This window comes from Labeo rohita, chromosome 24, assembly GCF_022985175.1.
Source record: "Labeo rohita strain BAU-BD-2019 chromosome 24, IGBB_LRoh.1.0, whole genome shotgun sequence".
NCBI classification, from domain to species: domain Eukaryota; kingdom Metazoa; phylum Chordata; class Actinopteri; order Cypriniformes; family Cyprinidae; genus Labeo; species Labeo rohita.
The window spans coordinates 29899272-29922145 of NC_066892.1; the positions used below are offsets into that span (position 1 = coordinate 29899272).

Sequence of the window (22874 nt, forward strand, 5' to 3'; positions counted from 1 at the left end):
GCTCTGCAGTGCCAGATAGAGTTACAAAGCTACGACATGCCCTCAAAAACTAGACTTTCATGATCAGCGCTTGCAAAAACAAACTAAAGACACGACCATAACAGGTTTGCTATGCTATGCAGCACGTCTCAGCACTGCTTCTCAACAAAAACACAGACATGTGTATCTACACAATACATCTATCCTGACATCAGGCCAACTGTGGCGATGAGCAAAAGTCTGTCCACAGAAACAGAGGCTGAGAATACACTGTTCTCTCTTAGTTTAATTGTGTGCAATAGTGAATCATTTGCTGTGAAGCAAATCACTGATTCAATCAGCCGTTCACAAGTGAAGCTCAGTAATGATGTGATTTACCAAAGACAGAATCAACCAAGTGCAGTATGATCTGATCTGATCTGATTCTGAGACATCACAACAGTCCATCATCACACACAACATCACCAATTTACTCCCTCGATCAATCAATCATGAATAAATTAATCATTACTTTTGTCTGGTTTTCCTGTAAAGTAACATCCTTTTAACAAGACACATAGAAAAGCATATTAAATTCCAAGAATATATCTTCACCCCAAAATTAAAAATTAACCTGTAAGACCTGTAAGTTCATTCATCTTTGGAACACAAACACCAAAGAGCTTTCTGACCCTCCATAGACAGAGTAAGGATACTGCCATGGTCAAGGCACAGAAATGTAGCAACGACGTCATTAAAATAGTCTGTGGCATCAGTGGTTCAACCGTAACGTTATGAAGCTACAAGAATACTTTTTACGTGCAAAGAAAACTCGCCATTATGGAGAGCATCATGACGCATGAGTGTGGTGCTGCGGACATAGAACACGCATGTGCTCAGTGACGTAGCAGAAAATCCAAGTCTGAGGAGTTACATCACATTATTAGAAATATGTAATTTTTTAACCATGAAGCGAAGCCAATGGATATCACACAAGCAATGTGCAGACTTTGCACAATAGTTTTGCTGGTGAACGTCGTAACCTCGTTCAGTATACCAAAAATGAAATTAAAAACACTGACGGAGCTTTCTAACGGCACATTAACGGCGCAAGAGACGATGGGAGATGAATCTATACTTCAATATATGCTGATAACAGTATATAACCATCTTAATTTATTACCTTAATATTTCTCTTGTGGTCCGTATAGTGAAAAACACCAGAAGAAACTATTTTGTGTTAAACAGGTTGTTTTTGAATATCGGTGCATGAAATAAAGCTGCTCTTGATTTTCATAGATGATTGCAGGGTTAAAAATTTTATTATAGGTATAATTCATTGTAAAAAATGAATAGACTAGTTTACTTTTAAAAAACATTTTCGGTGAGTAAGCTAACAGCTTAATCTTTTATTATCTTCACAGCGCGTCTTGCGGTGATGCCTTATAAAATTATTGCGGGGCAAATGAATTGTAATTTAGCTGAATGATAAAGTAACCTAATAATAAAAAGACTGTAACAGGCCTACATTAATTGGAAATGCTAAATCCTCTTAATATTGCAATGTTCGATGTTTTTGACAATATCTCTGGCTATCGTTGACACACGATACGACACAACTCAGCACGGGGGAGGTGATCGCGGGACCCCGCAGTGTGGCCCTGCTACCCGTCCACTACACCACTGTGTGCTGCACCTTGTTTCCAAGCAGAAGAATGCACACACATGTGATGTGACGCTCTCAGTAATGACGCCTACAGTGATGCGGAGGAGAAGAATAGTTGAACAAAGTTGTTGTTTTTGTTTTCTTTGTGCACAAGAAGTATTCTTGTAGCTTCATAACGTTACGGTTGAACCACTGATGTCACATGGACGATTTTAACATCATTCTTACTACATTTCTGTTCCTCGACTGAAGGACCCCTGCTGTCTTAGGAGGGTCAGAAAGCTCTCAGATTTCATCCGAATCATGGTTCTGCTTTACTCACAGCCTGGCCGTCTTGTCCTGGTTCTCCAGGCGGTCCTGCTGGTCCCTGTGGGCCCCGGGGTCCTGGTTCTCCCGGTGTGTGTGGAGCGGAGGGTCCGGCGGGTCCCGGAGGGCCTTGTGGACCTCGCTCTCCTTTCTCTCCCTTCTGCATAGTAATAACCTGAGAAAGCACAGGCAGTGAATACAGTCAGCTCATCACAGAAAACATGACAGAAGAAAACTAAATCAGAGACAGACTCACATTTCTGTCTTGAGAAGCTCCTTCTGATCTGATCGGCTCTGCAGTGAAAAACAGAAACACTTATCGTGAGGAAATGTAATTAATGCATATGAAAGATCAGTAAAGGCTTGTCATGAACTCTGGGCTCAGGAAAATATCACGTAGTGAATAACAGACGTGGAATAAGAAAACGACTACACGACAGACAGAGAAGATGATTTGAAGACTCTTGTGTTCACCTTTCGGGCTGCTGATGATGACGATGTCCTCTCCAGATCCTTCCTCCAGGTCCTCATCGTCTGTCTCAGTGCTGAATGAGGGAGATTCAGTAGGTGGCGCTCTCATGGGACCAGACTCTACATCCTCCGGCTGAACACCAAACAACCAATCAAAATACAGGAAATCAAGCCTGAGCATCACTCAATCAGTCTGTAGCAAGAAATCAAGATCTCATTTATATATAATTTATACTATTTATATTTAGATAAATAGTACCATTTATAATTTATATTACAAAATAAATTAAAACATGTATTTTTTCCCCCTCTGACAAAATGGACCCAAAATATATGTATATGCATTTGTGTATATAAGTATTTGTTTAAATACAAGGACATCATGCAGTTTTTAGCCCAGTAAAAAGCTCTTCTGAATTATAATGCCTCAAGCCACCACAATCAGCCCAGTGGTTTGGATGAGCCCTGATGTAAACTAATAAAGCTAAATGCAGGGTACAAAAAGGTCAAATTCATCAGAGACTCCAGCTGCAGTCAGTGTGATGTGTGTGATGTGTGTTTGTCTCCCCCTGCTGGACAGAGCCGTGACTGTCAGGATGTTCTGGAGTTGATCATCTGTGGCTGTATTCACAAAACATTTGATTTTAGCACGGAGAGTTCTCAAAACCACCAAATCACTTTCACTGACTTTTACCTGAAATGTTCCCTCCTGGTGGAATGATCTGCTCATTCATCTGCAAGAATCAGCTAAAAACACATCTCTTGCATCCTTATTTGACTCTCTAACTCTAGTACACCCTGTTCTAATTCTATTCTTTAAAAAAAAAAAAAACTCACTAGCTTCTCTATTCTTTATATGTTCTATCTTTTCTATCTGTTTTCTTTTTATCTATTATACAATTAACAAAAAGCAAAAAAAAAAAAAAACCTAACATAGCTGCTCTATTCTTTTTCTATTGTTTGTTTTCGTTTTATTTACTATATAATTAAAAAAAACTTTGCTACGTGTACTAGGTTGAGCTAACTGAGACGTGTCACAGCACTTACATATCATTGCTCTTTTGTTGATTTTGACGGCTTCCATTGTCCTCATTTGTAAGTCGCTTTGGATAAAAGCATGTGCAGAATGACTACATGTAAATCAGATGTAAATCTTAAGATAAAAGTAAAGGTGGGGTTGAGCTCATTACTATGGATGATGTCATCAAGCTTCCTAACTTTGATTGGCTGAGAGGGGAGGGGTCTCTGTCAGTGATTTAATTATAGAAATATTGGAGAATGAGGAATCATGGGGCCATATTCAAATCAAGATATGAAAATAAAAATGATGCCTTAATAAATAAAGATTTTAAAATTGAAATGTTGCCATACTCAAAGATTTTTAATACAGGCTAATGACACCAATGAAACAAGTGTATGTTCAGCATATTGTCAGCCTCTTACACGCCTGCATTTTATAAACTATTAGCAGATATGCATATAATCAGCGTTTTAATTATCAGACTAGAATAATCATGGCTGATAGTGAGACGGTGAGCAAACAGAAGAAAATCAAACTGGACACAAGAACAGCTGTTAGTCTTGCGCATGAAAAGAAGGATATAAATTATGGTGAAATGTGTTTATGTTATGAGGTGGATTGCCCGCAACAGTCGTTTTACGTTGGTTTGTGATTTTTCTCTTAGTAAATGTGACCCTGGAGCACAAAACCAGTCTTAAGTCGCTGGGGTTTATTTGTAGCAATAGCCAAAAATACATTGTATGGGTCAAAATTATTGATTTTTCTTTTATGGCAAAAATCATTAGGAAATTAAGTAAAGATCACATTTTGTAAAATTTTTACTGTAAATGTATGAAAACTTAATTTTTGATTAGTCATATACATTGTTAAGAACTTTAAAGGTGATTTTCTCAATATTTTGATTTTTTTGCACCTCAGATTTTTAAATAGTCGTATCTCGGGCAAATATTGTCCTATCCTAACAAACCATACATTGATGGAAATATTATTTATTCAGCTTTCATATTTCACATGTATAAATCTTAATTTTGAAAAAATGACCCTTATGACTGGTTTTGTGATCCTTGACTATCTATAACTTATGCTTATCTTATAACAGATTCAGGAGCTGATTTTAGCACTAAAACTTAGTTGTAGAAATTCTACTACAACTAACACGCACCTATTTATGAGCTACTTTTAGCCTTGAGATGTTTTGTGATTGCAATTCAATACAGTCAATATCACTTGCCGAATGTGAATTATTTATAGAGTTATTAATAAAACACACTGTCTTTAAAATAACATTACAAATGATTCACATTTATGCATAAATGCTAAAGAAAAACAACTTTGGAGTGAGAATATCTTTGAAAAATCGGACACAGAATATAATCAGCCTTCAGACGCATTGAAATGAAGGACTCGTGAGGCTGGAGATGAACGACGGTGAAGCTGCTGAACATCTGCATGAGTCTGAGATCATCTGTGATCAGGAGAAGAGATGTTCCCGTCATAATACTCTCCTCCTCGTGACCCGGTCGAGTGAGAGTGATGAACCACATTTAATGACAAGCAGACTGGTTAAGTGTGTTAAATGTGTGTGTTTATGTCTGAATGGACACAGGCAAAACAGTTGCGGGTAAACAAGACGGTCCTCTGGTACTGTGGAATAAACCAGTCTGATGTTGTAGACATGAGTTCAGTGAAGTGTCACTCACCGGCGTATATTCTCTCTCCTCAACCACTTTCTTGACCTCGTCCAGAGTCTCTGTGTCATCGTAGATGTCGTCACCGCTGCCGTAACCGGACGCCTGAAATCATGCGCTCAGTGTTTAATTACCGTTCATTAGGGATTGATTGTGTGTTTGTGTTCGTGCAGTCTGGAGACACACAACTACACTCAACTCACCAAACTAAAACAAAATCACAAACAGCAATGTTGAAATAATATCAAAACATACTAATAAAACAGATTTCACAACACAAGTCCTATATAAAGCATCCAAAACCAAATCCCTGAATAAAAACACCAGCTTTACAGGAAATGTGTGGCAGCTGAACTGTGATGTGTTACTGCGGCCACTAGAGGACACTGTTACTCTACTGCAGTGTCTCTCTATCAGACTCACTCACTCTCTCACACAGCTGTGATCATGAGCTTCTACTGCTTTATATTAGTTTGGCAAGTTAGTAACACACTGGAAAATGTTTCAAACTCCTCTATTTCATGAACGGTAGCAGGTTTTAAACACATCCAATGTGAGATTCCTCTCTTGATTTTGGTCTGCTTCATCTGTAAAATGTATTATGCTTTTAATATATTTATATAACAAAAAAAAAAGAAGAAAAAATCCAAAAATATATTGAAACAAAATATATTTACGCGAATACATTTTGAAACATATTTTGGCCATATTCTGTATATATATATATATATATATATATAAAAACTTTAATCATGTTATTTAAAACAAATGATCAAGCTGTAATTCAAAATAAAACTGCTCATATATTTAACATGACCTGATCTGATGATCAAACCTGCTCCAGTTTTGTGTCACATTCGTATATCACATCTGACATGTTGATGTAAAGTGTTGTATATCATGTGAATGTGCAGATGGATGCGCTGACACTCACGTAAGGATCGTCCTCCTCACACTGTTCATTGGGAGCTCTGGGATCCGGCGTCAGCAGCAGCTGCTGGATCGAGCCCTGCACACACACACACACACCGATTTTTGTAAGTGTTCATATTTCACTTCTAAATAGCCTGAAACTGATTATCAGATGAATGTGTAAAACTCAACCACCACCACTGCTGTAAATCACTGACACACAGCACTGAACACACACACACTAACACACACTACACAAAAACACACAATCAGAATCAGAACGAGGAGAGTAAAGCGACACACATCAGTCTGCTCTGGTCTCCACATGTTCTGGTCTGATCATGAACGGTCAGCATCGGCTCGTGACCTCTGACCTCAGTGCATGTGAAGCTGAGTTTTCTCAGAGCTCTAACGAGCTGAACTCTTGATTAACACGGGCGTGGCTCAAACACTCTTGTGCAACACATTCAGAGCTAAAGCACCTGTTTCCCATTCGCTCCAGCGACAACAAATACTGCTGATGTGTGGGAAAGAAAAAGAGAAACAGAAAGAAAGAAAGACAGACACCAAGAAAACCAACCATTATCAATCAGACCATTATTTTGCATAATTTAAAGACATTTTGTTAACACTTTATTTTAAGGTGTCCATAATACGGAGTAATTACCTACTTAGTACTTAGTAGTAGCAAACTATTCTTTTGTAGATGTTTGAAAATAGAATATTTGGTCAAATTTGTCATAAAAAAAGACCCAAAACCGAACAGGAAGGCAGGAAGTCAGCGTCTGGATTCTGTGGGTGTGTTTACGGCCTCCAGCATCTGTGTTTCAATTAGTCATGTTGATTAGTGTGTGCTTCCTGCCAGACTGACTCAGCTAGCAGCTATGCTAAGCGTGAATCTGACCCTCCGATCGTCAGTCTGCGCCCGCGTGAATCGGCACGTCATCTTCAGCCTCGCGAACGGGATAACGGCGGAAACGTTCCCATGATTGTCTGCGTTAAGCTGAAGAATCCAATTCCTTCTATCATTACGGGAATAAGGAGATTGTGAGTCACTGATATTTCATCCTGTTCCAGTCCAGCGTCTGACTCACCGATTCTTACCAAACGCACAAGGTTAAGAGGATTCCATCCAAAACTTCTGGGAAAACTCGTTACAGCGTCTCTCCAAGTGTAGAATATCATTTTTACTTAATTTCAACTGAAAAATGTAAAATATACGGTTCCAGTTTTCTGTCATTTTGTAAATAAGAGTCGAGCTGTATGGACGATGGTGTATTTATAGTGTTGTTTTCTGGTGTGGTCGAGGCCTGTAGACTGCAGCTGTGATCCTCAAAGACTCGTTTATGCAGCCGGTTCATTCACTCGTGTTGACTCAGCATATGCAGACGCACAGAACAACCCCGGCCACACACACTCTTGCATATGTGGTTTACAGTGACTCTTCATAGGTGTAATGGTTTTTCTACTGTACAAACTGTATTTTCTATTGCCCTACACCAACCCTACCCCTCACAGGAAACTACTGCCATTTTTGAGTTTCTTAAGCCTTTTGGTTTACAGGGACACAGGAAGTGTAAACTTCATAAACCATGTTTATGTTGAAGTACCAGTACCATGTCATTATACACATTTGTGTATATACACACACACACACACACACACACACACAGACTGGCGTACAGATGAGGGTTTGTGCTCGTCTGTGTGCTGATTTACTGTTAGTGCAGTGCAGAGACAAAGCTCCCAGAAACTGATCCGCTCTAAACAAGAGATCTCCTCTGTCTGTTCAGATGAAGAGTCGCTCGTATGAGCAGAAACATGCGGTGACAGGACTTTACTGCAACACTAAACACTACAAACATGACAATACACAATAAAGATGCATCACATTGGCAGCATTTTGCGGTTCGAGGACGGTTACAGTAGTGCTGTATGGAACACGTCTACACTCACGACACACAGATTTCTGATGGTCACTGTGGCGAATCTGTGCAACCAATTAGAACTCCTGCTGAAATCTGCGTTGGGAAATATTTCACACAAACTGTGCAAGTGTGTGGATGACATGAATCCGCATGAGCGATTTAAACCCTGCTGCAGGATCTTTCACCCCATGACCTTTGAGTGACAAAGCAATACAAACTATCTCTGCCATTTCAGTCTGATTCAGCCTCATGCGGAGAGAAACTGAACATCGTGCAGCAGTGATGCGTCATTCACGAACGAGCCGCTCCAAGAGCAGATTCTTTGTAGCAAACGAGAAGAGTTGACTCCCGTCAGGGGACAGCCGAATCCTCAGTCACAGGCAGGGGCAGAATTTTATTTGGACGGGCACACCCAAGTGTAGCGGTACAGGACAGGTACACAGAGTGACAGAGAGAGGCCTGATTTAAATGCAAGCGCTTTGGGAGAAAGCACTGTTGCCGATTTAGCAATTTTGTTGCTGGATTTTTTGTTGCTATTTTAAAAATGTATTTGACAACTTTTAGCAGCTTTTGAAAAGTGACCTAAATGATGAAAAAGGCATGCATCTTTCCTCTTAACCCCACAAAAAGAAGAAACTATTGAACAAAATCTATCTATCAAAATGCAATGTGTAATTTAAAATACAGATAAAATGCTGGTGAAAATTAATACAGAAAATTCCTTCATATTAACACACTGCACTGTATGGAAGCCTGTTTCTGCCATTCAATAATAATAAAAAAGGTTATTACGACTTATGTCACAATTCTGACTTTTTATCTTGGAATTGCACGATACAAACTCGCAATTCTGAGATATAAAGTCGCAACTGCGAGTTATAAAGTCAGAATTCCGAGATATAAAGTTGCAATTCTAGGAAATAAAGTCAGAATTGTGATATAAACAGCAACGTTCAGCAACAAAACGACCTGCCTTTAGCAACTTTACCTGAAAATTAGTTGTCAACACTGGGAGGAAGTGAAGAAATGAGCGAAAACTGAAAAAGAAGCCTCTTGCTGAATTTCAAAGATATTTGTTTGCTATGGTTCTGTGTTCAGTTGTTCAGTTAAAGTTCATTAAAATGTTAAATAATAAACGGAACAAATGCATAAAAATAAGGCTTTTATGACACCACTGAATAAAACATTGCTTACTAACACACAAACCATTCACAATTGCCAAGTTGGGCTAAAATAGAGAGCTCTGAGTGACACTAAATGAAGAGACATTTGGGAGCCGTAAGAGCCGCTCTTCCAAGCGAGCCGAGCCAAAAGAGCCGAATCTTTGAAAAGAGCCGGACTTCCCATCGCGACGGTGTAGCTCCGCCCACAGAGAGATCTAACAGGTCTACAATAATCCAGATGAAGCATCAAACATTAACGGAAACAGGGAAATATCAGCGTGTGGTGATTTATGAAAGTCAAACCGCAAAACACAGCTGGTCATAAATAATAATAGCTGTGTTTCAGCTTCTGATGAGAGTGCAGTCAGCTCACATTAGCTGGAATTATCACTTTAAACAAAAACAAACTATTGGGTTTGACATTTTTTACTGAAACAATAAATGAGGATAAATGACATTCTAGTGCTGATGAAGCAAACAAACAGCAGGCACAGATGAGTCAGTCGACTGATCAGAGCTGTGAAACGACTGCAGAGTGATTTACACACGTGACGCAGCCGCATCTACTAACCCTGATCTGCTCATCACACAGCTATGAAAGACAATCAGCACAACTCTGTGTGTTACGCATCTCCCAACACAGAATGTTGACATGAAGTCTGAGGCTCTGCAGCTGTTTCAGCCAAAAATCACTGATTTAGAAAGGAAGTGACCGTTTGACGGTCTGACCAACCACTACAGTAACAGCAGTACTGCAGTTATAATAATACTTTTTATGGTTCTTTTCTGCTGCTAGTCACTGTGTGCGTGTTTTGCATGGAGAAGAGCAGCTGGGACATTGTGCTCAATATCTCCTTTTGTGTTTCGCAGAAGAACGACACGACCAGAGTAACTGAAGAGGTTTTATGTTGAGCGAACTATCCTCTGAGAGTTTTTTCTTTCTTTTTAAGAGGAGAACAAAAGGGGAAACATAAATTCATGCACTTAAGGGTCTGAAAAGGGAAAGACATTAAAACACAAGTCTCAGCGGTGTCGGACTGCCACGTCGTCGGTCTTGTGGCGCGGCTGATGTCGTCCAATGTTGTTCAGAATGCGAACGAACCACAAATCAATGTGCTGGCGTCTGTGATCTGGAACATCTGTGTCGTGACGTATGCTCAGCTGCTCGTCTTAATACACGCTTTAATCGCTCTACAGACCGTACATGTCAACTGCTCTTCTTCATGAAACAAAAGCATGTTCAACAAAAAACTAGATGAGTGAAGTTTGACAACAAACTCTGAGTTGCCTTGAGCCTAGTCTGAAAGTTTGAAGCAGTTGTAGAACTATGACAGTTGATGTTGCTAGTGTTGTAGAATTTTCCTTGCTCAAAATATAGCTCTGAAGAGGTTTTGAGGTCAGATAGACCTTTATTAACAAGTTAACAAAAGGCCGAGTAATGTTCGAACACCACTCCAGAGTTTCGTTTCAAGCACACATATATACATCATGAAGCACTCCATATATGCACTCTTGTATTTTTGGACAAGGTATTTTTTACCATATATGAATTCCTGAAGGTTGATCAATAGCTGTCATGTATTTCTAGCTCCTGAACAGGTTCGTTCCATACACAAGTCTTTTTCAAGCTTTAAATAGTTCCCTTTGCTGTGAGCTCACTGGACACAGTTAATACACATAGTCAGATGATAATAGTAGAATAATATCTTCTTATGCATAGGCATAATTCTATGTTTTATATTGATTCAAGATTAATGAAAATCTTCTACACTAGCATGATTTAGCACATTGCTTACATGATTTAACATGTTGTTACCATGATTAGCAAGTTAATAGCATGATTCTAGCATGATTAACATGTTACTGGCATATTGTTAGCATGATTAGCAAGTTACTAACATGCTTATAACCAGATTAGCATGTTGCTAGCATATATCTAGCATGATTAACATGTTACTAGGATGCTGCTAGCATGATTAACCAGATACTAGCATGTTGCTAGCATTATTAACAAGTTACTAGTCTCGCGTAGCCAGACCTTCAGACTGACGGCTGAAGGTCTGGAATTCATAGCAGCTTTCTTTGGCCAAGGCCCGCCCATTAGGCCGTTTGACCGACATGTCAAACAACCAATCACAGTTCGTTTCGTTCAGCGTCACGTTTCAGGGCGTGGAAATGTCCCCACAACAACAGACCGGCGTGCAACAAATCAGTCAGCATAGAAAATCAAAAAAGGAGAAGAAAACAAGCAGTCAAGTCATTGATCTGTTTGTGCACGTATAACAACAATGGCGTCTGCATTATATCTCTTTTTGTCTCCACTAAGTGCCTCAAATAAAACTCCTGGACATCTCTTAAAGAGTCTATGCCGTGAACCTCGCATACTTTTGAGAATCCTACATTTAGCTGATCTTGATAAATGATCATTGTCACTCATGTAAACACGACAGTTTTTCTTCTGCAGTCACACGTCTGCGCTTTGTTTCCCGGCGGACCGAAAATAAACACGACACTCGCGTCCCCCGGAAATCCGATAAAATTCAACCAATCAGATGACGACTTCGACATTCCTGAAGTGTTTCCAGTTAAGTGTACCATATGCATCAGACGTTTAGCCAACGTTCCGTGGGCGTGACGTCTGAGGCTGAGACTAACAAGTTACTAACATGCTTAGCATGTTGTTAGCATGATTAGCAAGTTACTATCATGTTGCTAACACGATTACTATGTTGCTAGCATGTTGTTAGCATATAACTAGCATGTTGTTAGCACTATTAGCATGTTGCCAGCATGTTTCTAGCATGTTTAACATATTACTAGCATATTATTAGCATGATTAGCAAGTTACTAGCATATTGCTAGCACGATTAGCAAGTTACTAACATGTTGCTAGCATGTTTCCAACATGGTTAACAAGTTAGTAGCATGTTACTAGCATGATTTGCAAGTTACTAGCATGTTGCTAGCATGTTTATAGCATAATTAGCATGTTAACAGAATGTTGCTAACATTATTTACAAGTTACTAGCATGTTGCTAGCGTGATTTAAATGCTTCTAGCATGATTAGCATGTTTAAACCAACTAAAACCAGTTGATTCAGTAAAAATCAGCTAAAACCAGCCTAGGCTCCGTGGTGAAAAACCCAGCATAAGCTGGTAGGTGTGTTTTGGTGCTGGTTTAAGCTGGTCCTTTGCTGGTTTTTGCTGGTCATGTTGCTGGTCAAGGACCAGCATGAACCAGCAAAGGACCAGCTTAAACCAGCATCAAAACACACCTACCAGCATATGCTGTTTTTTTCACCAGTGCTGGTTGTCTAGTCTTAGCTGGTTTAAGCTGAAAATAGCTGGTTTACCTTTGGCCAGCTAAAAAGTGGGCAAAACCACTTTAAACTACTTTAAAACCAGTCTGGAAGCCATTCAGCTTAGGCTGGTTTAGCTGTTTGTTTTCAGTACAGCAATAAACATCTTAGATGCACCACAGGGCTCTTTGTGTAAAAGTTTTCACCCCCTCAATGAAAGTCAGTGGGATTTTAGGTGGATTTGATAGTCCGGTTTTCCGCAGGCCGGATCAGTTAGAAAAGATATAGCAACCACCTTCAGACCAGTCTGAAGGTCTGACCTGAGTTTGGTGGTTGTAGCTTTAAAGCTCTAGGAGGAGATACTGACTAAGTTTTGGCTCAGAAGAAGAAGAAGAAGAAGAAGTTTATATAGCAGATCAGCATTTGTCTTTCTCAAGTCAACCTAATTATTCTAACACACTGGAACAGGAATTGTAATGAATTGTGATTCCTGTGTTTTGATGTGGTGTGTGGAGAAGACAATGGCATTACTGTCTAAATACTGAGGTTGAGTTTAGAGAGAACCTCTCCTGAATCAAACTAGTTTTCATTACACATCTTAAAGAAGCTCCATTCAAACCAAAGCATCCAAACACTTACTCTACAGTGATATTAAACACGTCTGCAAACGCCTCAAAATGATCACAGAGCACAAAACTCTCTTTTTCTCTTTAGAAAACACTGAAACTCACCACAAAGCGCTCCAGCCTGGTTCCTCCGGCATTCCCTATGAAGATGCCGGAGCTGGGCTGGAAGGTGAGTCCGTCCGGACTCCTGCTGAAGGCCACGCGGTGGTGCTCCTCACAGTCCATGTACAGCCGCACCTCCTCCCCCTGCACGGCCAGCGTGAAGCGCGCCCATCGGCCCGTCAGGTCGCCCATCTTGAACGAAGCCGCCTCCTGCGTGCGCGCGGCTCCGGGTTCGGTGTAATATAGAACCACGCGCTGAGACCCGTCCTCCACCGGCGCCAGCGCCACTCCCAGATGGACGATCTTCTGCAGCGCGTCCGTGATGGCGAACAGCACTCCTCCGCGCCGCGTGCCGGGTTTGGCCGTCACCACGATGCCGAAGTCGCGGTAGAACGGGTCGGGGATGAAGGAGCGCGTCAGGCGGCCCACGTTCGCGTCCGGACCGAAGCTGTACGCCGGGAAGCCCTCGAAGCCCGTGATGAAGGACACCGACGGTGGCAGAGGAACACCGATGAGCTCGGTGAGGTCCAGCTGACCGCTCGAGTCCCGCTCTGGACAGACAGAGAACAGAGTTAGTAAACGCATCCAAATGAGCCATTCTAAATCATTCTGAGCCGCACAAATGAGTAGAAAAATGCCTAAAAATTATAACAACAGTGAATATGGTGTTGCTCTAGAATTGAGCTAAAACAAGCATTTTGAATAGAAAATAGTCACATTATTATAGTCAGTGGTGGGGTGTAATGCATTACAAGTTACGTAATCAGATTACTTTTTCAAGTAACTAGTAAAGTAACACATTACTTTTTAATTTGAAAGAAAATATCTGAGTTTTTTTTTTTTTTGCCATTTATCGATTGAAAGTTCTCCTGTCCCCATCTTGAGAGAAATTGAAAGTAAGATGTTACTTTAGTTATAGAATAAATGTGAACATGCATTAATTCATCTCACTTACACACATACAAAAAAACAGATTCAGTATTTCTCAAAATGAATAAAAACAGTGAAATTCATCTCAGAATATGAAGCAAATCTGCAATAATTAATATGCTAAATATATCAAAATATCCTTAAATTCACCAGTATCCCATTTTATTAACCAGTGTGTTTGCTGCTGATCTTCCATGATCCAATTTAACCACACTAATAAGCAAAAATTACTCAAGATAAACTAATATTTGTTCTTCTTTTTTTTTAATTGCTAAAGAGTGTTGAACTTTCTTCTCATGTGTTCTACTGTACAGATGTGAATTTATTTTTCCTTCAGGTATCTGGTGTGTTCATTTGCCAAAAATAGAACTTTTTAGAACTAGTGTTTCTGTACAGTCTCAGTTGTGCTAATAATTCATGGTCAAATGAAGGTCTTTTTAATCGTGCCATGTATTTTCCTGTTTATGCGCTGAGATCCGGCCAGCAGTCCTGCGGTTTTATTAGCGCACACATTTTATCTGGGGCTCTAAACTCCCTCCAGGCATCCCTGCAGCTCCTACATCTCCACTTCAGTCGTCTGCTGTTTTCACAAAAGATCTGCTTGTTTCCCTCACAGATCAGAAACCAAAACAGCAGCGTCTGCCAGAACTACCGTACCGGAGCGCATCACGCTTTAGCATCATTCACCAAATAAGCCGAGCGCACCAAACCGAGCCGTATCGGCGGACGCTGGATCGTAACTCTGAAGCGCACACATGGTCTTGATTAAAGCGCAGGAGAAGCACAAACAATCAGTCGTTCTGTTACAGGCCCCATCATCTGGAAGGGGTTAGCGTGGCTAATGGATCTGCTGCGAGGAACGTGCTGGAGATCTGGACCACAGGCGCTTTAATGGCACACTATGGAAAGAAATGCCATCTTAGCGTTCACACAACAACTTACCGACAGAACGAAGAGTTTCTGCTCGTATACTAACGCTAATTCACCTCACTGAGCTTCATACATTCAGTTGAGCTCATGCTGAGCAGCATGGACGAAGGCAATTTCCCAATTCAGGATCATTGTGATTTTTTTTAGGTAATGATATAAAACAGTCTAAAAACAAATTCATGAGTCACATCAACCAGTGCAAGTGTTTACACACGATTTGACCACAGCTGGAGTAAATAAAAACAATTAAGAGACTGTGGAGTCAGAAACCTGGCAATAAGACACCACGCAGAGGCCTAGAAGATGCTCAACCTCACTCACGCCAAATCCAGCTTCGGCGCCAAACCAACAAGTCTTAGAATTGACATATATTGTGCTATTCGAACTTTTGTACTTAAAAAGTATACAAATTTTTATTTTTCAAAAACAATGACTGATGGTTTCGCTAGATGAGACCCTTCTTCCTCAACTGGGCTGCATTTAAACTACATTTTGGAAGTTCAAACTCAGGGCACCAATCAAGTCCATTATATGGAGAAAAATACTGAAATGTTTTCCTCAAAAAACATAATTTCTTCATGACTGAAGACAGAAAGACATGAACATCTTGGATGACAAGGGGGTGACTACATTATCTGTAAATTGTTGTTCTGGAAGTGGACTTCTCCTTTAAGAAAATAGTGTCAGTTTTAATTTCATGCTGAAATTACCTTTTATAAATAGTCAATAATAGGCACAATGACATGCATTTAAAAAAAAATTTTCAAAATGTGCATTAATGCATTATATCTAGTGTTGGGAAGGTTACTTTGGAAATGTAATAGGTTACAGATTACAAGTTACTCTATTTAAAATGTAATAAGTAGTGTAACTTTTCAATTACTTTAAAGTAATGTAACTTGCTACATTTGATTACTTTTTGATTACTTTTCTAAATTTTCAACTGTTACGCCGGTTTCACACTGCACGCGTAAGCAGGACGTAAGCAGCGCGTATTTTTTTCGGCGCCCATGTCCATTCTCAATTATTTGTAACCAAAGTTAAAATGCATTATAATATTTTGCAGATTCCTTTTTACCTCTGAAGTCAGTTGTTTGTCATATTTTAATGCACTTTCTGAATGTGTAGCAGTGAATAGAGAAGTATTATAATGTATTATAACTGTTGTTACAATTATTCATGAAGTCATACAGTGGATTATAAGATGCATAAAAACGCATTATACGTAAATAAAGGTTTCAAGTAAAGTGTTACCAATGTTTATTTACCTCTCTGGAGGCATGCATGAGTTTTGAGACTTGTATGGTGAATATGTTCACATGCACCTACAGTAATAAAAGCCTAATAACCTGATGTGTGTCACAGGTCAGGCCAGAGTTCTGTTGTGTGTGAAAACACACTCAATGATCACTAACAACTAATAACTGGTTATCGTTTATTTCCATTTGCACATTTGGCAGTTCATGAATTCTGCATAGAAGTGCCCAATATAATCAGATTTCACCAGTCTGTTGTGCAACCAGTGGAAACACTGAACGAGAATGAAGATGTTTTGGAACGACGTGTATTTATTGCACGTTTATGCAATGGAGCAGAGAGGTTCACTCCAGACCAGATGAAGACCGGACAATCAAAGTCTTCTGGATGACTCAAGGATCGAGTTACTGGCTCTCAGCGTGTTGAGGTCAAGTGTAATGTCAGCATGAGGAACAACGAGCACATTATTGCATTTTTGTTCTGCAGAATGAGCCAAAGGTTAAAGCGCTGTCTGTGGGCAGATGAGTTCATCACGTTATCGCAGAGAGAGCAGTAAGGAGTTAGGAATTTCAATGGAAATTCACACCATCAGGAACTACATCTGAGCATGAATGTTTTCTCAGATGGTCGTGCACATTTCTCACGTTGACCAGCGAAAACTGACTTCTGTTCATACATCTCTATTCTACTGACAACGGACCTTTTTGCAGTAAAATTTCCCAGAAATTTTGCCAATATGACTGTAACTATTCCAATCAAATCCAATATTCCAGTTTTCAAAGAGAAAACACTACACTGGCAGCCAAATGCTTCAAATTCATTCAGTCCGATGTCTATCAAGCAAATCAATCATTTTGAAAAGCTAGATAAATCAGCATTTGTTGGTTTCTGTGCAGTGACTTTGGTTCTTTAAACAACAGTATTCTTGATCTTCACATGGAAACCACAGCTGCTATTAAAACACTAGACTCATTCAGTGTGGTTAAAGTTGGGAATCTCCGTCCATCTGTCGAGGTTGCCAGGAGCGCTTGCGTAACACATTTAATGTTAACGGTAAATGTTTTCAGTTTGAGGTCCACTGATATATGATCCACAAATCCCAGTGAGCCAGACCTGCGGCTGATCAGAGAGACCACCGCAAATGACGCGGACATGAGAGAAATCCACCGAAGTTCATGTAAGTGACCGCTGTGCCGTCTGTTAGCTGAAGTAAGTGATGATGAAACGCAGATTCACAAGAGGTTTGAGGAAACACACTGAGAAAGACACATTCTGAGAGAAACAAAGTTTGCACAGGGCGAGCGTGAGGGTCATCGCTGACTGTGCAGCTCCTCGCCATGTCTGAGCTCATGGATGAAAAGGTTTTTACTGTGAAAACGAGCAAAGGCGGCAGAATGAAAGCATCTCAGTCGTCCACAATGAGGTCTTGAATTTGGCAAACCGGCCGGCACAGGGAGGAGTGTTCAACTCAATCTACAGACGCTCCCATGAGCCTCAGAGGAGGCGACCTACATCTAGGAAAGGCCTGGCTTCATTCATGAGCTCATAGACGACTGACTGGAGGGAATGAACAACGAATGCTTAACAAAGAATAAATAAATGAGCAGAATGTATGCAATGTGAATGAAAGAACATCTGTGTTTGCTAAATCTTGGCCAAACTTGCATGTTTATAATAGCTTGAGCAGCGCTGACCTTTGCTTCAGGACACACAGAGACGAGGCCAAAACAGCCTTATCAGCGAACAATTACGAGCTCCTGCCACTCCCTCCAGAAACACAAAACCAATATCTGCGTTTACCAACATTTCCCTTCTTCAGCCACTGTAATCCAGACACAAACAGAGGATTTCCTACAGCGCCTTTGATCGCACAGCGCTTTCACTAGAGACTCAAACATAATCATTACTTCAACTATATTCTATACCAGTCCAGGAACTGAAAACACGGGTCTGTATGATTTAAGTTTCTGAAAGAAATCTCTTCTGTTCAGGCTATTTATTTGATCAAAAATACAGTCAAAAAAGTTAAATATTATTGGAATTTAGAACAGCTGTTTTCTATGTGAATATCTGTTAAACTGTAATTTATTTCTGTGATGCGCAGCTGAATTTTCAGCATCATTACTCCAGTCTTCAGTGTCACATGATCCTTCAGAAATCATTCTAATATGCTGATTTGCTGCTCAACAAACATTTATGATTATCATCAATAGTTGTGCTGCACAGTATTTATGTGGAAACTGTCAAACGTTTTATTTTTCAGGATTCACAGATGAATAGAAAGTTCAAAACAACAGCACTTATTTGAAATAGAAATCTTTCGTATTATAAATGTCTTTACTGTCACTTTTTAACTTAATGCATCCTTGAAGAATAAATTACGTTCTTGCCAAAAACAAATTCTTACTGACCCCAAATGTTTGAACAATTTCATGCTATACTTAATTCAGTTTGACATCTTTGTTTATATGTTAGCTGTGGTTTGACTCGTATCACACTCACAGATACTGTATAATATCATGTGAATGATCGGATGGCCTGAGCGTGTCCTTTGGCGTCTGAATCACACACTGCGCTACAGATTCCAGCATCAGGCTAAAAAACAAACACAAACTTCTTTCATTCCTACCAGCAGCACATAAACAAGAAGCGCGGCATGTCTGTGGTTTTATATTTTCCAGCGAGGAGCTCAATGAAGCTCCAGTCAGCGTCCAATCTCAAAGAACTTTATCCAAATCACATTAGTGAGAAATCAGAGCTGAATAATCCATCACACGTGTTCATTCGCCTCTGCTTCATCACTGCTGGAACATTACAGCATCTCACGCTTACTAACAGAAAACCAACAGTAAAAGTCGTGGAAAATTAAAACAAGTTTAAAGATGTCACTCAAATGATGATGTTCCCGATATATACCGGCCTTAAATACTTTGCTTTGAAATATTTCGTTTCTCAGAGAATGACAGAAAAAGCAAACACTAACAGTCTGTGTTCTGACTGAATACACTAAAACACCACCAATCACATGATCATGCAGACAGTAACAAACACAAATGCTCCAAAAGACTGAAACTCAAATAAACTGGAAAACAAAATAACAGCATTTTCCTAAACTTTTTGTCTCTGTTCAAAACCTATGAAATGAACAACGAAACCTGGAATCAAGGGCACTATTCATTCATTCATTTATTTATTTATTTATTAAAAATTAAAATTGTTCTTAAATAAATTAATTAAATGTGTCTTATTAAATAAATGTAATAAATTTTGTAATAATATCATTTTAAATTAATATATTATACAATTTATTATTTATTAATAAATCATTAAAATGTTTGCCAATGACTGTGCATTTTTAATTGAATGGAAAAGAGCAGTTTTTTTTTTTATTCCAGATCCTTTGAATTCGATCTTTTTCCCTCTCATGAAGCATGAATTGAGAATGAGCAGAGCACCATTGTCATTCTCTCTATTTTCATGTTTTCTGATGATAACGTGTCGCTGACATCGCTCCAGGCGTTTGGCAGGGCATTGAGGGCATTATGGGCGGTTTATTAGTTCCTTCTGGCTGGTTGTTATGATGGTTAATTGGTGGTCTGAATCAAGCGTGCCAATGGAAATCAATGAAGTTTTCTTTCTGGAACCACAAATGTGACTCAGATTTTGGTTGAGCGGTTCCTCAAACGCCACATGAAATGTCACTGGTGACGTCTCTGTGGAATAATCTCATGGTTTGTGTTCGTTCGATGTCAGATCACACACTGAAAGTCTGATTTTTGCCGTTGTGAGTAATAAACGGCTGAAACGGAGGAACGCGTGGGTCATCCAGAGATCATCACGCTGTCTGTCTGATCAACACAAACACGTCAGTGTGAAAAACAGACAGGAAGTAGCACAGGTGTGTCGCACGCGCTCGCTGCGGTCACCAGAGGAGCATCATGGGAATGCTAGGTTTATTCACAAACATTCACGCCAGACTCCCGCCTGCTTTTCACAAACAGTTTCAAACACAATTTACAATGTAAACATTGTACCAGAAGAAGCACTCTATGCAGAGAGACGGCACTACAGACGACCAGCTTCAAACATCTACTTCACTTTTAATGCTGTATGTTAATATATGTTAATATTGTTTCGACTGCTGTTTTATGCTGAACTGGTACATTATACAATCTATTACTGAAAAACATGTGCTGGCCAAAACAAAACTTTAAAAATATTTTTGTGCTACTTTTTAACATTTTTTTCCTGTTTAATAAATTGTATCAGATAGAGTATAATGTTTCCATCACCCTGTACTTATGTGCATTTTGAAGTATCACATGAGAAACACCACATTTTGAATATAAATCCCTTAATTCACAAAAAAAAAAAAAAATGACGTTTTATTGAGGTGGTTTTTGACCTGTGCGAAAAAGGGTTAATGCGATTAACGGGAGATGGAAATGCATTTGCCGAATAAATTCCTCCACACGCATCAAAAAAGTTATGTGAACATCACTATATTCAGTGGCTTCTCCTACTTTTCTTAGTAATATTTAGTGTCAGTTTATCAGGGAGTGATGATTTTGTTCTCTTTGACTTGTTGGACGAAAACGATGCTTATTTGCAAATGTTTTATGTGATATTCCAATTTTTGCGCACAAAACCCAGCTATTGTGTCCTGTAGGGAAACCTGCTTCCACCATGGATTAAAGACATAAAACAGTTAATTGTGTTTTTTTATCTGAAAATTTTGACTTTTTTATGCAATTCTGTCACAATAAAAAAAAAAAGTCAATTGTAACTGTTTTTTTGTATATCTGGAGTTTAAATTTCATAATTCTGTGTTTTTTCTTGTAATTTTGAATTCTCAGAAAAACTACTTTTTCAAACAATTTCAAGTTTATGTTCATTCACAGACATCTTTTTCCTTGCAATTCTGAGAAAAGAAACTTACTGAATTATCAGATATATAGTCAGAATAGTTGCTCAAATAAAAGCATTTTTTAATAACTGTGAGATAAAAAGTTGCAATTACCCGTTTTATTTTTTATTCCATTGTCCTGCTATTGGGGCATGTTGTCACAGAAGCTGTGTTTAATTAACTGCAGCAGTTAACTGCAGGCCACTAATGATGGAAATGTTTAATGCATTTTAAGACATACAGATATCAAGACATAGTGATATAAAGATATAAAGAGATATGAAGTGTGACGACTGGTCCAAGTCTCCCCTAATAACTGGGATCATTCATGAACGTCTTTGCTCCACAGATCTACACGTACACGAGGAGCCGTACAGTATTCACTCATTCAGCTTTACATCAACACAGCGATGGCTGTCGGCCAGCACTCACACGGCGATCAGAGAAACCAGAAACACGACGACCCACTGGACTGAACTACTGCGCTTTCTAACTTCTCAAAGCAGATTTTTCAGAAATGCTGTTGAATTCTTTGACTTTGTTTTCTTCATAGACGCAGGTCTAAATATTCAAACCAAATATTGTTTCATGTTTCATTTGCAAAAGCATGCAAACTTCAATATAAACGTATATGCATGGTGCCCTGACTAAATAAAACATTAATCTCTGTATTACAGTGACTTAATAAAACAAAGTCTTTTTTAATACAGGAAGCAGGAGATTCTGTGTGTTCATTTCGACTGATAATGATTGATCGTATTGGCTGAAGATCCTCTTTTTTAGCAATACTTCAACTGTTCTGACCCTTCGCTAAAACGACAAAGCATCTCTTGAGTCTGATTGAGTTTCCTCCAAGTTTCTGATGAATTGGCCGCCGGCTGCGTATGGAGACAAAGCAAAAACACAGATGACAACGGGCCGATATCAGCCACGGAGAAACCCAAATACTACAGATTCTGTGGAGCCGAAGGGAGCGTGTTTATGATGGCACACGACGAACTGCTGACGGAGAGAGATCAGGAACGGCCTATTAGCTCACATCTGCTCCTCTGTTCATTATGTGGATCTGTCACGACCCCTTCATCCCTCCAGCAAGATCTGTTTATACCTGAGCCAGCGTTAGCGCACTAATATCAGCCTGATCTGAGAGAAGACGTGTGACAGACTCAAACGGTCAGGTGAGGAGTCACAATCATATTTACTGTTTCTTAAAGAAGTCTCTTCTGCTCACCAAGGCTGCATTTATTTGATACAAAACACAGTAAAATGTGAAATATTATTCTAATTTCAAACAGCTGTTTTCTATGTGAATATCTGTTAAACTGTAATTTATTTCTGTGATGCGCAGCTGAATTTTCAGCATCATTACTCCAGTCTTCAGTGTCACGTGATCCTTCAGAAATCATTCTAATATGCTGATTTGCTGCTCAACAAACATTTCTGATTATTATCAATGTTAAACTTTTTGTGAAACTGTGATTTTATTTTTCAGAAAAAAAAATACATTGTTACATTGTCTCAGAATTCCTTCTGAACTTTAAACTTTCTATTCAATGTAACAATGTATTTTTTTACTGTCATTTTTTTTATTGTCAGATAAACTGAATGTGTCGTTCAGCCATTAAATCACTCATTACATTCTGTACAAACCCATCATAACCTCTACCTCAACAACAAAATATTAAACAGACTATGGTTATGCCATGTTTTT

At 39.3% G+C, this 22874-nt stretch overlaps 1 protein-coding gene across 3 annotated transcripts in view; it reads right to left on the reverse strand.

Moving 5' to 3' along the window:
- The window catches only part of col15a1a (collagen, type XV, alpha 1a), a 69953-nt gene that overhangs the window by 31845 nt on the left and 15234 nt on the right, over nucleotides 1-22874 (reverse strand). For all 3 annotated transcript variants that reach the window (XM_051098203.1, XM_051098204.1, XM_051098206.1), the window contains exons 3-8: nucleotides 13144-13691; nucleotides 6045-6119; nucleotides 5123-5215; nucleotides 2405-2534; nucleotides 2187-2224; nucleotides 1947-2105 (exon numbers count right to left, since the gene is read on the reverse strand). In XM_051098203.1, the coding sequence (XP_050954160.1) occupies nucleotides 1947-2105; nucleotides 2187-2224; nucleotides 2405-2534; nucleotides 5123-5215; nucleotides 6045-6119; nucleotides 13144-13691 (1043 nt within the window). The remainder of the gene's footprint in view (nucleotides 1-1946; nucleotides 2106-2186; nucleotides 2225-2404; nucleotides 2535-5122; nucleotides 5216-6044; nucleotides 6120-13143; nucleotides 13692-22874) is intronic.